Source organism: Paralichthys olivaceus, chromosome 2 (assembly GCF_024713975.1).
Source record: "Paralichthys olivaceus isolate ysfri-2021 chromosome 2, ASM2471397v2, whole genome shotgun sequence".
In the NCBI taxonomy this organism is placed as follows: domain Eukaryota; kingdom Metazoa; phylum Chordata; class Actinopteri; order Pleuronectiformes; family Paralichthyidae; genus Paralichthys; species Paralichthys olivaceus.
This window is the reverse complement of record NC_091094.1, coordinates 22412342-22426289: the sequence shown is the minus strand read 5'-3', so window position 1 is coordinate 22426289 and position 13948 is coordinate 22412342. Positions and strand designations below refer to the sequence as shown.

Here is a 13948-nt window from a genome sequence, read left to right as displayed (position 1 = left end):
TTTATGACTGAAGGTAACACAGGTTCTCTGTCAGGTTTGGAAGAGCAGGGTGATGTGAGGGGGTGTTCAGCTGCAACTTCACCACTAGATGTCACTAAATTCTACACATTTTGTAGGTGGAGGAATCACCAACTTATTATCAGCAGCAGCATCATACCTTCCCTCTCATATGTCTGAATACATTTGGATCCAGTAGATCAGTGTCATTTCTTATGCTGTTATTCAGGTCACTGAGCAGAGCACCAGCCACTGTCCTCCAGCAACTAGACATGAAATATTAGAGGCTCACCATGACAACCTCAGTTTCATACTGCAGTTGTTAATAGTTAAACTGGTTACCAGTGGCTGCCCACATCCACTTGGAGACACTAGTACTTGCATACCGTGCTGCAAACGGACCAGGACATGTTTAAACCTTACACGCCAGCCCGTCCACTCCTCAACTAGATCAGGAAATTAACTTATATATTGCTCTTACATGTAGCACTTTGTAGTTTGGCTTTTTTGTAAATAATTGTACTTACATGATTCTTGCTGTTCTGTATTTTTCCCCCTAATGGTTGAATGCACTTATTGTAAATGTCGCTTTGGATAAGAGCCTCAGCTAAATGAAATGTAATGTAATAGTTTAATAACAATAACAATAATAATACAATTATTATCATCAAACCATCATTATCCATCATATTATACTCTTCCCTTCATCTATCTATCTATTTATTTATCCATTCATCATCTAAATTTCTTCTGTTATAAAAGTTAGGTGCAGGGCAATGGCCAGGGGGTCGCTGGCCCTGCTGAAATCTGATTGGCCCCTGAAGTGCCCCTGTGCATGAACATGGAACCATTTTTAAAATAGCTAACAGTGAACAAGGAATGACAGTAGTTGTGCATGGATGTTGGACAAATAATTGGCCCCTCTGTGTGAACTCTGGCCCCTGATTTAGAAAAATCCTAGATGTGTAGTAGAAGATGAGCTGGTGTCTAAAAGATTTAAAGTTCAAATCTAAAAAGTGATCCTTTTCATCCTTTACAGCCACTGTTTCGTTTTGTAACATTTTAGAGAGGAAAGAGGTAAAGGAACACCATTCAAACATTCAGGAACCCAAAGAGATTTGAGCTCTCAGAAAACCTTTATCACCATCTGAGACCTTGTCCATCATGTTGGATTACAGCTTGGTCACATTCATCATTATGACAGGCTAAGTGATGCACATTTCGAAGTTTTAAAGCTACAAGGATTCTTCATGTCCCAACAGTCAGTAACCTACAGCTCATCTTCAACACTTACTGTTGCATTACAACACTGTGTGAAAAATGTCAAGGTTACAAATCCCAGTTTCTCTTTTAATAAACGCCTGATGTTTTAATAATTTGGATGATTTGAAAATGAACATGACTATTCCAGTGTCCTGTGTCCCTGTATTTACTTTTTGAATGTAGTTGTGACCTTTTTCCCTGAGTGTGTTTACTTTAACTTGCTCCAGCCCCACAGGCTGAGGTCAGACGTACTCTCACCCTGCAGCTTTTCAGTGGGGGTGGACAGGTACACGATCACTACAGTGATGGATGAAGCACGAGGAAGACTTGTGCAGTGATGTGCATAAAAAGAACAAATGGCTGAATATGCAAAGATCCGATTGAGTGAGGGTGATGCTGTGTGACAGGAAGGGGAGCAGCTTGTGTCTGTTTGCTTTTCATCTGTGCACAGGCAGATACAGGAGTGAGACTTTCAAGTTTTTTGTGCAAATGGACTTAAAACCCATCTGGATGTTAAAACAGACGAGAAATATAAATCTGATTGTGTAACACATAGCAAATCCTTTCTAAGAAATATGTCTGACTTGCATCGGAAGATGGGGCCATCATCCTGGATACACAGCCATCTTTGTTACAGCCACAGCTGGGCTAATGGTAGAGCGAACAACTTTACAATTAACCATGTGTCCTGGAGATCTTTGTTGAATTTCATCCCTCCTCATCTCATGTACAATCAATACAAAGACAAGAATACCCAGAAAAAAAAAAGCACAAACCATCTCACTTACAATTGAACAAACCTTTATTCATGGACAGTCATTCCACATTTTAACAAGAAGGTATGCAAACACACATATACATACATGGAAAGTGGTCTGAATCAGTCCTATGCACAAAAGGCAGGCGGTTACAGCAGAGAAATTAACAGTTAATTACAAAAAGAGTTTTAGTTTATTGCTGTTTACTGCAACATTAACTTCACCCACAACCTGGATCATTAGAATAATACACTTCAGGAGATATACTATTTACATGCTGAATTTATTTACATGGGCAAAGTCTGAGAGGGGACACAAAGAGCTTAATCTACCTTCTCATAGTGCTTGACAGTTGAACAAAACTCCATTCTCAGTACAGGGGTTTGTGGCAGTCTGTGAAGGAGGAGTACAGTTATTACATCCAACACCCGTTTTATTATGAGACCTGAGCCAAAAAAATAAAACATACAGACCACAAACTAAAGAGAACACAATTCCAACTGAGGCTTTTGAGAGATAATAGAGAAAGAGTATTATCAGTTGAGCAACCAGCCTCCCACATCACTGTGACATCAAGTCCAATGACCACACTCCTGGCTGGCTTCAGCTGAGTGTTTAGAGTCATACAAATCAAAGCACTTCCAAATTTGTTGGTTTACAAAATCCCCACCATCCTTTAAAAAGAGCTTCCCACACATCCTTCCTGCGTGTGCTTTGAAACAAAGACTCTGTGCTCCTGTCAAAATAGTTGTGGTAACGCAGTCCCATAAAATGAATAACGAGGAAACAAGCTATCAGAACCAAACTCAAAAACAGCACAGGCAAGCTTATTAATAAGACACTGTTACACAAGTTCTTTTAATTTTCATATTTTCTGTACATGATAAAACTGGGCAGTGTCTTTTCGTTCACACTCTGACGATCTCACACACATACACACGCACACACACACTGAGTGAACACATCTGAAGTAAATACTGTAAGACTCTCACTTTACATAGCCCAGTTGTCAGATGTGAGGGTAATACTCCCCATTGTGTAAGAAACAAAAGTAAAGTAAATCTGTTTTCACATGCAGCGGTTAGAAAATATTACAGTGAACCACTGTAAAGTCGTCACTATGGATCTTAGCATCAAAGAAAAACCAGTGAAACTTAAGGTGGTGACGTGTATTGTCTCTCAGTATCAAAGCAGGAGAGCACAGTGGTCCGAAGCCCAACTGTTTTCACACTCTTTGTGTTGCAAGAGGTGTAATGTCTCACCCACAGAGTTTCCAGTGTGATCTGAACAGAGACAGTGTTTAATGTATGACTGTAAATGTAACTGCAGATTCTGATCCAGCACTCCGGGCTGTTTTGGGGCGACTACACCACCCCTTCGATGAAACTGGTGTCCAGGTGAACGATGAGCATCCGCAGGAAGGACATCTCCTTGCGCGTGTTCTCGAAGATGATCCGCGGGTCGTCGGATTGGCACCGGAGACAGTTGGGCGCCATCACCATGGCCAGGTTGTTCACGTCCATCTTGGTGATAGCCACGTTGGATGGCTGAGCGAATACCTGGAGATAATCAGGATGTAAGGAGAGAGGGGAGCCAATGAGCAGGGCTGAGAGCACAGACTGAACTTTGACCTGCAGTCAGTCATGAGTCACATAAACATACATAAAACATTAAACATTCATATTTTCTAATCAGTGTTTATATTTGTTTCAGTGGTTTTATTTGTTTGTGTTTAGTTTTATTTTTTAACACTTGGCATCAAATCCATGGATTTAACGTGAGGCTCTCCTGTGACAACCATTTCATGGCAATAGCCTTTTTCCAGCATCAGCAAAAGTATTATGAAGTATTAATCTCTTGTCAGCCATGCTTGAGGCAAATGTGTGTACACATATTTATAATAAAAGTTAAAAAAAATGGCTGTCATTCATTTCTTATTAGCAGTTGGTAAAAACTTAATCCACATGGAATTAAACTGAGGTAGAAAAAACTAAATCAAACAAGTTGACACTGAGTTGCATTTCTGACTTGCAGTATTATATATATATATATATATATATATATATATAAGTATTATAGAAACTATTTTGCTCTTTTTAAGTTTTTGTCTGCGTCGCTAATGTTTAGAGGACTGTTATTTATTAGTGTGGACATTTGGTCTCAGATCAAAAACAAAAACAGGATCCAGTGATTTTTAAATGTAGCCTCATGAGGGGGCTGTTGTGCCCTTTTTTACTCTTTCTTCTCTTTAATTTTTAAAATGGATCTGGATTTTTCACAGAAGAAACTGAAAAATGTCTTGCATTCATTCTCATCAGCAGTAAGTAAAAAGATAAACCACAGAGAATTCCACAAAAATCTAAATTAATTAAGCTAAATTAATTAGCAAGAAATTTGAGTTGTGTTTCTGACATGAAGGAACTGTAGAAACTATTGTGATATTAGATTGAATTTAATGTGTGAATGCATGTTTTTTTATTTATAAATTGTAATAACTGCCTTATTTTCACTGCAACATTCGATTTGATTGAAATGGGTTTGTCTCTGTGACAATGGTTACATGATGCCTATCTTCAAAAAACACAAAGGTTAAGATTAATCAAGTGGAAACAACCTGTACAATTTTAAACATAAATGTGTTTAAATCTAAATGTGAACAGGGACTCTGTTTAGGGTAGAATCAGGTAAGAGTTGTGTCTGTGTGGACTATACATCTAAAGCAGCATGGTGGTTACCTGCAGGAAGTGGATGAAGTAGCACAGCACCAGCCTGTTGAGCTCAGGAAGAGACTGCACCACGGCGATGGCCGCCACTGGGTCGTCACAGTTACTGACGCACTGCATGTAGAAGTTCATGGGGATGAGCGGTTCCTCCAGCTCCCGATACCACAGCTTCATTAGAGAGGCTGAACAAAGAGCACAGTATTTAATATGCATGTTCAAACTGCAAACACACAAAAACCTATACGTCATAAAAAACATATCCCTGCCTCACCAGGTACATTGGGGTCAGAGAGATTCTCTGGGATCCTCCACTGGTCCACTTGGAGCTTCAGCGCGTTCACTTCATCGATGTCTCCAGGCACTCTGAGGATAAGACACACTGTCAGTTACACTCAGTGGCCACAAGAGGGACCTATAATCCTACTATTACACCATCTCCATGCCCTGTGGCAAATCCATTACAGTGCACACCCAATTGGCATCAAATGTGGCTTGGTGGCTGAGAGAACTCTGTTCTTTGTTTGCAGGGCCTCTTTAGAGCAAAACAAAACCAGAGGAGACATAAAGTGACCCAACAACACACTGTTCAGGAAAGCCCCAGTGTAGAACCAGTGTTGGAGATCACATGGAGATCTCTATGGAGCAAGTTTGATGACAAGGAACAGTTTTCTAAAAGTCGAGCTGTTAGAGAATTCAATTTGCTGCAGGGAACCTTACACAAACACACAGTTTGCGCCAACATGCTTGTAAGCTTAAGCAGTAAAGTAAACACATATTATGAAGTATCAAATTAAACAGCGTTGGTCTCAGGAGCAAAGCAGGGCTGTGTTTGTTCTGCTGTCTCTGCTGTGTATTATACACAGCCTACTTTGAAATTAGGGGGTGCAGGAGACCACACACACTTGTTTATGTACATTATACATACAATGCAGCACACACACACATTCAGTACATAAGATCCCTCTGTAATTTCATAGACTCCCCCTTGCCTCACACTGCTCACTGATTCTGGCTGGGTTGGGTCTGTCTTACCTGAAGATGCCCTCTGTCTGAGCCCCGCCCAGAGCCAGGACATACTGGGAAAGCTGAACCTGCACCCAGGGTAGCTTCCTGTCTGGGAAGAGCTCGCTCTGCCTCTCCATCACCTCCTCCAGAGAACTGCCGAACAGGGAGGGGGTGATGATGGCACGCCTGCTGTGGTCGATTTCCTCCAGTGTGGGCTTACGAAGACCCTGGAGGGGTGAGAGGTACGGAAAGGGGCAGATTTACTACCTGGGTACGTCAAGGACTATGATACTAATCATTGCTGCGTCTGCATCGGGTCTGTGTTTATGCTTTTGCCTGTGACTGTGTTTGTGAACCTGTTATTATGACTGTCTATGACAGTATCTACGATGACTCAGACGTGAATTAACTTTCTCAGCGATACGTCCTATTTTAATGGTGTGGATGTGAAATCTTTATTGATAACATAAGAATGCAACATCTAAACCTCAAACATTTTTTCTTTTTTCCAGTTTACCTTTTTACCCCCAGTGATAGCCACTTTCTGCAGTTTCCGATGGCAGAACTTGGCGTAGGTGCTGACAGGCAGGCCTGCAGGGCAACAGAAGAGAAGTGGAACAATGAGACTCAAGTTCACAAGAAACAAGATACACACAGTTGAGAGCGTCTTTAGGAGAACCCTTAAGCATCAGGCATTACTGAACACGCAAAATAATAAATGATTAAAATTCTTTCCCACAAACAAGGCAGGCAATGTGTTTTTTTCCCACAGATGTCAGATAAGAGTATGGAAGACAGGCAGACATGTTGACGGTGTGATTCTGGCATATGGGGATTAGAGCAGGCACGACTAAACTGTCAGGCCGCGGGAAGATTTACTGCTGTTGAACAAAAGCCTTAGAGACAGGATCCGGCCTACACATCCAACGCTCAGGTGATTCATCAGTGTACACAGACATAAAGGTCTCCAGAGAAAATGAGAAATACAGAGGCTCCCTGTCTGCTCCCTGCCCTAGGTAGCTACTGTGGAGCCAAGATCTATTTCAGAAGTGAACTGCACTAAAGGAGGCCGGATGTACTACAGACTTGAGTAGTAGAAGAACCTGATCTGTCCAAGAAAGAACTTCTCTGCACTTCTTGGTCTCAAACTAAAAGCAGACAGAAAACCTTAGGTCATCGTGTGTTCTCATAAAAAATGACACATCCCCATCTTTTACTTCTCGTTCATACTAAAACATGAAGCTCCCCTGAGGTCTTTCCCCTCTCCTAGCAGCTCCACTGTATGAGGCATCCGAACAAGGACCAGGTGGATAAACTTTGACGGGATTTCAAGATGTGACAAACACTTTAAAGCGCGCTCCCTACACTCAAAGCCTCGAGATTTATAGCAAACAGGTGACTCCATGCATGCACGCTCTCAAACTCTACTATACTGACCGAGTCTGACTATAATTACATCTAATTAGAGAGATCATGCCAATAATTCACCCTTGATCTTGGCAAAGACAGGAAAATTCTTTCCCAGGGCTCCGAACACAACTTAGCTTGAGTACGCAGAGAGTGTGAGAAGGGGTTTGATCACTACTGGTGGTCTATATTTACATCAAGTTTGATGTCATGAAAACAGCAAGACAACCAAAGCCCAAGAGAAATACAAGCTCATTAAGAGCTTCAATGTACTGTACCAGGCATGACACCTGTCTGCTCATCGGCTGCAGCTCAACTGAACAACAAAAACACAACACCATTAGAGGATGGTGACGAGGTAACTTCAGTCACATCTTGGTCATTTTTCACCCCTGTACATTTGTCTGTAAGATTATGCAAACACTAGATTGCCGCGGGTAAAGGATTACCACAGGATTACCACAACACTTGGTGGAACGATGCAGTCTGGGTCAGGGGAGATCCAGATCAGGGTGCAGATCCAGGATTTGTTTTTCATTTGCTTTACCACTTCAACATTCTCCTTTATTTCTCAGAGAATAATTCATGGATCTTTTAGGGGACTGGTATCTATATAGCGGAGGATTTTGCTCTACTGAGTTCCATTCTAGTTGTTTCTGAGATGTCCTTCCTACTGCTGGTTAAAACGACCAACACCCAGCCCCTGAGAGGCCGTTTTCTGAACCCAGGCCTTGTTTGACCTGACAAGAGGCCTCTAGTTCATGTCCAACATGCGACTCCCATTCCTGCCCTGCCTGCAGCTGCATGTTGCTCTGCTCAGACACAATGAACTTGTCAGAGCTCCTACATTCATCAAGAAAACAGAAGCTTTCATTCTGCTGTTTTTGTACATGACTCTTTTTTTTCTTGTAGTTGACTTTGACTGATTACTCCCTCTAAAGACCCTTACAGTTAGTCAGAGATGATCAGTAGCATTTCTCTCTGACCTCTTAGTCAGTTGGCAGTTAGTCTGAGTCACTTGTGTATAATGTGCGAGGTCGCTGCTTTGGTGTGTGGGACGATGGGGTTCCTCTCTTATGACATCATCACCAGAGCTGGCAGTGTGGTCTGCTCCGATAAAAGCACGTGCCGATGAGTAGGTAACCTCTTAGATGGCCGTTTGACATGCGAGTCACCAGAGAGACCGCTAAGATGACTCACAGTGTGGTCCATTGTATGCGTCCTGAACTGAATCTGAAATTCTCATCCCACATATTGTTTTTCCCAGCTCAACTTTCTGTGAAATTAATTCATTGTGTCTGCAAACGTCAGCATGTGCTGGGCTGACAAACTGCACAGTGCCGAATTTTCCATCCCACTCGAAGTGGTCACTCTACAGGGAACAATATGTTTGATTTGTAATGGCTCTAGACAGCTTCCTGAAGAGAGTAGAAAACGTCTTTGAGGCTCCCCCTGTACCTTCTTCATGCTCTGTCAAACAGATAAGCTTGTACAAATGGGGAATAAAGAGGATCCCGTGTTCTTAAAGCGATGATTTGGACAGAGGAGCAAGTAAATGAACAAAAGATTTACCCTCTTCCTCGTCTGTGTTCTGTTTTCTCTTCTTTCTGGACTTGGAGTTCTTCTTCAACTTTAGCTCCTGCTGTTCCAATATGAACTGAGTCACTATGAAACAGAGAAAGAGGCAAATGTCAAATCTCTGATGCTCAGTCAGACAAGCACACAAACAGCACTGTGCTCTCTAACATGCTCATATTGACTAAATACAATTCAAATTCCAATGAAAGGGGAGAAAAGGATTTTTTGATTTAAAAAAACAATCATGCCTCCGGTCTACACAAATAATGCTGATGATCAGACAACACATAAGAAAGAAAAGGTGACCCACCCTCTTGCTCAGTCTGAGACTCACATTTCTTGTCGCTGGTGGGCTCCGTGTGTCTCTGGATGTAGCCCTCCAAGTAGCAGCGGAACTTGGGCGAGGGGGCAAAGAAAGCCAAACTGACTGCCATCAGCTCCCAGCCCGCTGCCAAGCTCCTGGGGCTGCCATTGCCTGTGGTCTGCCTCACCAGCTGCACGTAGAGTTCGTCCCGCAGCCCCGGCATATCCCAGCACTTGGTGATGATGAGCAGAGCGCAATGGCGGCGGTCCAGGCGTGACGGCCTGTCTCCCATATAGGCCTGCACCAGTTTGAACATCTCACAGGCCTCCTTCCTGACTGCTCGGTTGCTGGTGACTAGCATTGGCTTTTTGATGGAGCCTCGGTTCCACGAAAGCATGTTGGCGATGGAGACGCGCCGACGGAACAGGCCTTGCTTGTGCATGTTGAGGTGCTTGCTGGCCCAGTCCTCCATGCCCATGTCGGTAGGTGGGGGCTGCCGCAGGGTGGCATAGGAGAGCGGGTAGGAGGATCCTCCTGCTCTTCCTCCTGCCCCATCAACTCCTTCTCTTTTGTCATGGTTGGCAGGGCGGTGGGGGCCCAGGGAAGCGGTCCGACCATCCACCATGCCTTTCTTTCGGCTCTCCAACTGGGCCTGCAGCTCTAGGGTGCTCGCCTGCAGGGGAACAAGAGGCAGAAGAGATATCAAAGAAGAGTTGTACAGAGGAAGGGAAGGAGGGAGTTTAGAGGAAGAGGAGACAGAGGTGGTGAGGCAAGAGTGCAGCAGAGGTTCAAACTGTGTGTGTCTATGTGACTGTGCAGCTGTATAGTCTTTGCTAAGCAGAGCTGCCTTCCTCCTACTGTGGAGGAACGCTCTGCAGTGCCGGGGCTCGAGGGGAAATATTTGCAGGATCATTAATTTCCTAATGCCCGAAAAAAATCCAAAATCCTTGTGAGCCCTGGTCTCAGCAGCAGGTGAGCAGATAGTGGCATTACAATCCTTACCCCTGTCCCTCCCTACCTCATACTCACCTAACCTTACGCTCTACACAAGACACCCCTGTAATCCCTGCGGCTGATTTTATGACCATTTGGAGCACCACAGCTCCCTTAATAGAGAAAACCAGTAACCCAGATATACTCAGCAAGCGGCCAGGAACAACACGAAACCTAAGCCAGAATCAAAGCTCAAATTTATTAATGGAACATTAAATGCAATGAGACCCTGATGTAATACGTAGCTGACGATTGCCAGAAAAGCTGGACTTTAGATTTTGGTTTCTCGATCAAATGGAGCAGATCTGAGGTCAGGTTTTGGCAACAGTCTCAACAGTTGCACTGAGCTGATGTTTGGGTGGGTGACACAGAGGTCAGTGCCAGAAGTCCAAAAGCAACAAAGAATATTATACTATGGGGATACACCAGGACAGGGTGGTAATTTTGTCATGCTATTGGATTGGGACACAACAATGAAACAGTAGAAAATGCTCAAGTTTGTAAAAACATGACTTATTCATGGCCTTTGAGGAAATGGTCAAAGTTGCAGTGCATCCTTTGAAGTTAGGTTCAAAAGGTCTTTCAGCAAGAACAGCATGTTCAAATATGGAAAATGTAGAGCTGCTCATACACAGCGAACCATAATCTGTGAGTGTGTGAGTGATATAACAGCAGGTCTGAATAACATTCCAGGACAGACTTAGGGGGCCCGCTCACTGCTCCTTGGCTGTTGTCTAATAAGCTAGAGCTATGCTAGTGGTACCAATAAAGCCTCGCTACCAGTCAGCCTCCTCTACCTCCTCATCTTCACTGCCAAGCCTGGGCCATATGGGCCACAGTGACCCTCCTTCCTGACCAAGGGGAGCCATGTCCTGAATCTCTCTGGCCTGGCATGAGCCCAAGATGCCCAAGCACAGAGCTGGCATGTGAGTATACAGCACCTGCAGTGCAGGGCAGATGGACGGTGGTAAGAGGATGACAGGTAATGCTGGGACTGTGGCCATTGCAGTCAGCGGTGCCCAGCCTGCCTATATCCTGGGGATATTTATGTGTTCAAGATTGGAATTAAAGGGACATTACTCATAAAATGTTTTGTCTTCTTTTCAAAGAGACAGATTAGACTAACTCTTTTTATCCCAGAGCTCCCTGGTGAATCAGATATTCATTATTATAGCTGCTGAGGTGCAGTAGGACTGGTTTAGAAAACAGCGCTATAATGTATAGAGGCATGTGTGAATCTGTTGCAAGAAGGGATTTGGAGATTAGAAGTAGTAGAACTTGGAATTGGCTCCACATGCTGCTACTTATATAACTGTATTTAGAAGACAAATAGCTCTTTCATCATCGATCATGGTACTTTTTGTAAGGACTCTTCGAGTTCATGGTCCATCCACATGTGTCTCTCTGTATTTTAGTGCTCTGTTTAAAATATAAACAAATCCATTGTGCCATGTTGGGCTTTTAAAAATGTTATCTGCCCAAATAGTCAAGAGGAATATTTCTGCTTAGCCAAACAATATTTGTGTCCTCTGAAGTGAACATGTCCATTCATCCACTCACAGCTCTTAGGACTGGACACACTTGATAACACAAACACAGCACCTAAAATTTCCCATGACACACAGATGCTTTTTTCAGGCTTGACTTGGCCTCGTTTAACAAAATGCGACAGAATTCTTCTCTAATCTGATCGAGAATCTGGTAATCAGTAATCAGAGCTCTCCTAGACCAAACAGAACTGAATCCAAGCAAACTTGCTGAGGTTTAACAGAACACACAACAGCACAGACACAGATGAGCTGTTCATTAGACAGCTAAGTGTCAAAGCATTGGATTTGCCTACAATATAACAATGCTGCTTTTTATTATTAATACCAACTTAACTTTCTGCTGTAATGTCTCTCCCACAAACACACATGCGCACGTGCACGCACACTCACACACTCATGTGCACACACACGTGCACACGTAAATGCACACACACACACACACACACACACACACACACACACACACACACACACACACACACACACACACACACACACACACACACACACACACACATGGGGTGTAGTTACCTGAGAGGGTGGTCCTGGGGTCTCTGGCGAGGAAAGACTAGCTTGGCTAGTCACACTCAGCTCCAGGGTGTCCACCTTTTCAAATGTCCGTTTTTGCCTCCCCGGTATCTCCACAGGTGTCAGGGCAGGGTTGCCATGGTTACCTGCCCTATTCAGTGACCGGGGGGCCCCAGTCAGGTCCTCTCGAGATGCGCACGTGCCTGTTGACCCTCCCGTGTACCACCTGAGTGAGTCTGCTGGGGAACGCGTTCGAGGTACGACAACCCTCTCCCCAATGTCTGGGTCCATCCCCGCTCTCACTTCCCTCATGGTGTTAGAGCGACTCACCACTTCCCTCATCTCTGCCATCAGCCTCTCATTGAGGGCGCACAGCTCCCCGCTGCTGCCGACTGACCCCGGCCTGCCTCCTACGCCACCACCAGCTCCTACCCTCCTCCTGCTCTTTCTCCTCAGACTTGGGGAGGGTCCAGTTGAGTAACCAGAGTCTTGATAGTTTGCTGTAGCCTGTGGGGTCGAGGAGGGGAAGTCCTGTGAGGCCTGGCTGCTCTGCCTGCTGTGTCGTGCCTCCATGGCACGCTGCACAGTGGCTTCCAGGACCCGCCAGTTTTGTTTCTTGTCCAGTGTACTTGGACCCGGGGTCCCTGGCTCTCTGTCCTTTAACTGCCCTCGAGGTTGGGGCAAAGAGTGGGCCTGTGGCTGAGGCTGGGTCAAGACAGGATCCTGCCTGGATGAAGGAGAAGGGGAGCGTGTGGGTACAGGAGAGCCAGATAGGAGCCCCTGTTTGGGGTCCACATTCACCATGTGCTTGATGCACTCCAGACCAGCTGGACTGTAGTCAGAGGAGGAAGGATTCCTCCTGTGCCTGGACCCTGGATGAGGGTGCTGGAGTTGTCTCGGCTTCTGAAGGCTATGGGTAGGTGTTAGGCGAGACAGAGGTTGTCCATTGTACAGGTGCGCCCCCTCTACCTCCATGTCTATTGGGGGTTCATCATATATTGGACACTCTGAAACTGGCTCATCATAGATTGGAACAGTGCAACCATACTGGGGAGAGATGGGGCGTGGTGTGCTAGTTTGTGACCTGTGAAGGAGCGGACTGGGGTGACTACTTTCTGATGTCACTAAACAGAAGCTGCCATTGCTGGCTTTTCTCAGGTGATGGGCCTGACGTGTGTCAGCTGCCATTTTGCCAGAGGGAGCAGTTTTATATCCCTGGGTGGTGCTTATATGCCCTCCTTGGGGCTTGTTGGTGGAGGGATGCAGGGTGAAGGTGTTGGCTTTACTGTGCACACTGTGCTGGAGGTTCTGCTGCTGCAGGGCTGGGCTGGGCTGGTTACGGCTCATGCTGTTTACCTTCACCAACATGGATGCCTTCGAACCAGGAACAGGCTGCCATCTTTGAGAGGCATCCCTGAAAAGGACAAAACAGAGTAATTTAGACACTACTCGAAGCAAGAAAGTCTAAATAAACAAGGGAAAAAAATCAACATACAATACAATAATAATATAATAATAATACAATAATAGCACCATCATCTTATTCAATCAGACACAGGCATGAAACATGTCATTACATTTAACCTCTTTTTAGAAAATCCAAGGCTGATGGGGCTGGAAAATCAGAAGCAATCCACAAATATTTCTGCAAAATATTTCACTGTCCTCCAAAGACTTTATTCCATTTTTAGTCAGGCAGTCATAACAGCCTTGTCAAACCCATGAGACTCCAATGTGTGTTGTATAAACTAAGAGCCTAAAAACACTGTGTGATTTAACACAACACGTCACTAAATCCCAGCCACACTTCCTCCTAACAGTGTGACTAGAGCGCTAGCTGAT

The 13948-nt window shown here is 44.5% G+C and overlaps 1 protein-coding gene across 4 annotated transcripts in view; it reads right to left on the bottom strand.

Annotated features, from left to right (window-relative positions):
- Positions 1–2044: 2044 nt before the first annotated feature.
- arhgap46a (Rho GTPase activating protein 46a) overlaps positions 2045–13948 on the bottom strand; it is a 31781-nt gene continuing 19877 nt past the window's right edge. For 3 of the 4 annotated variants that reach the window (XM_020086722.2, XM_069511948.1, XM_069511954.1), the window contains 8 exons: positions 12110–13520; positions 9042–9708; positions 8726–8818; positions 6264–6337; positions 5774–5973; positions 5013–5104; positions 4754–4923; positions 2045–3577 (listed from right to left, as the gene is read on the bottom strand). In XM_020086722.2, the coding sequence (XP_019942281.2) occupies positions 3383–3577; positions 4754–4923; positions 5013–5104; positions 5774–5973; positions 6264–6337; positions 8726–8818; positions 9042–9708; positions 12110–13520 (2902 nt within the window). In that variant the 3' untranslated portion in view covers positions 2045–3382. The remainder of the gene's footprint in view (positions 3578–4753; positions 4924–5012; positions 5105–5773; positions 5974–6263; positions 6338–8725; positions 8819–9041; positions 9709–12109; positions 13521–13948) is intronic. The other variant, XM_020086725.2, reaches the window with a different exon arrangement.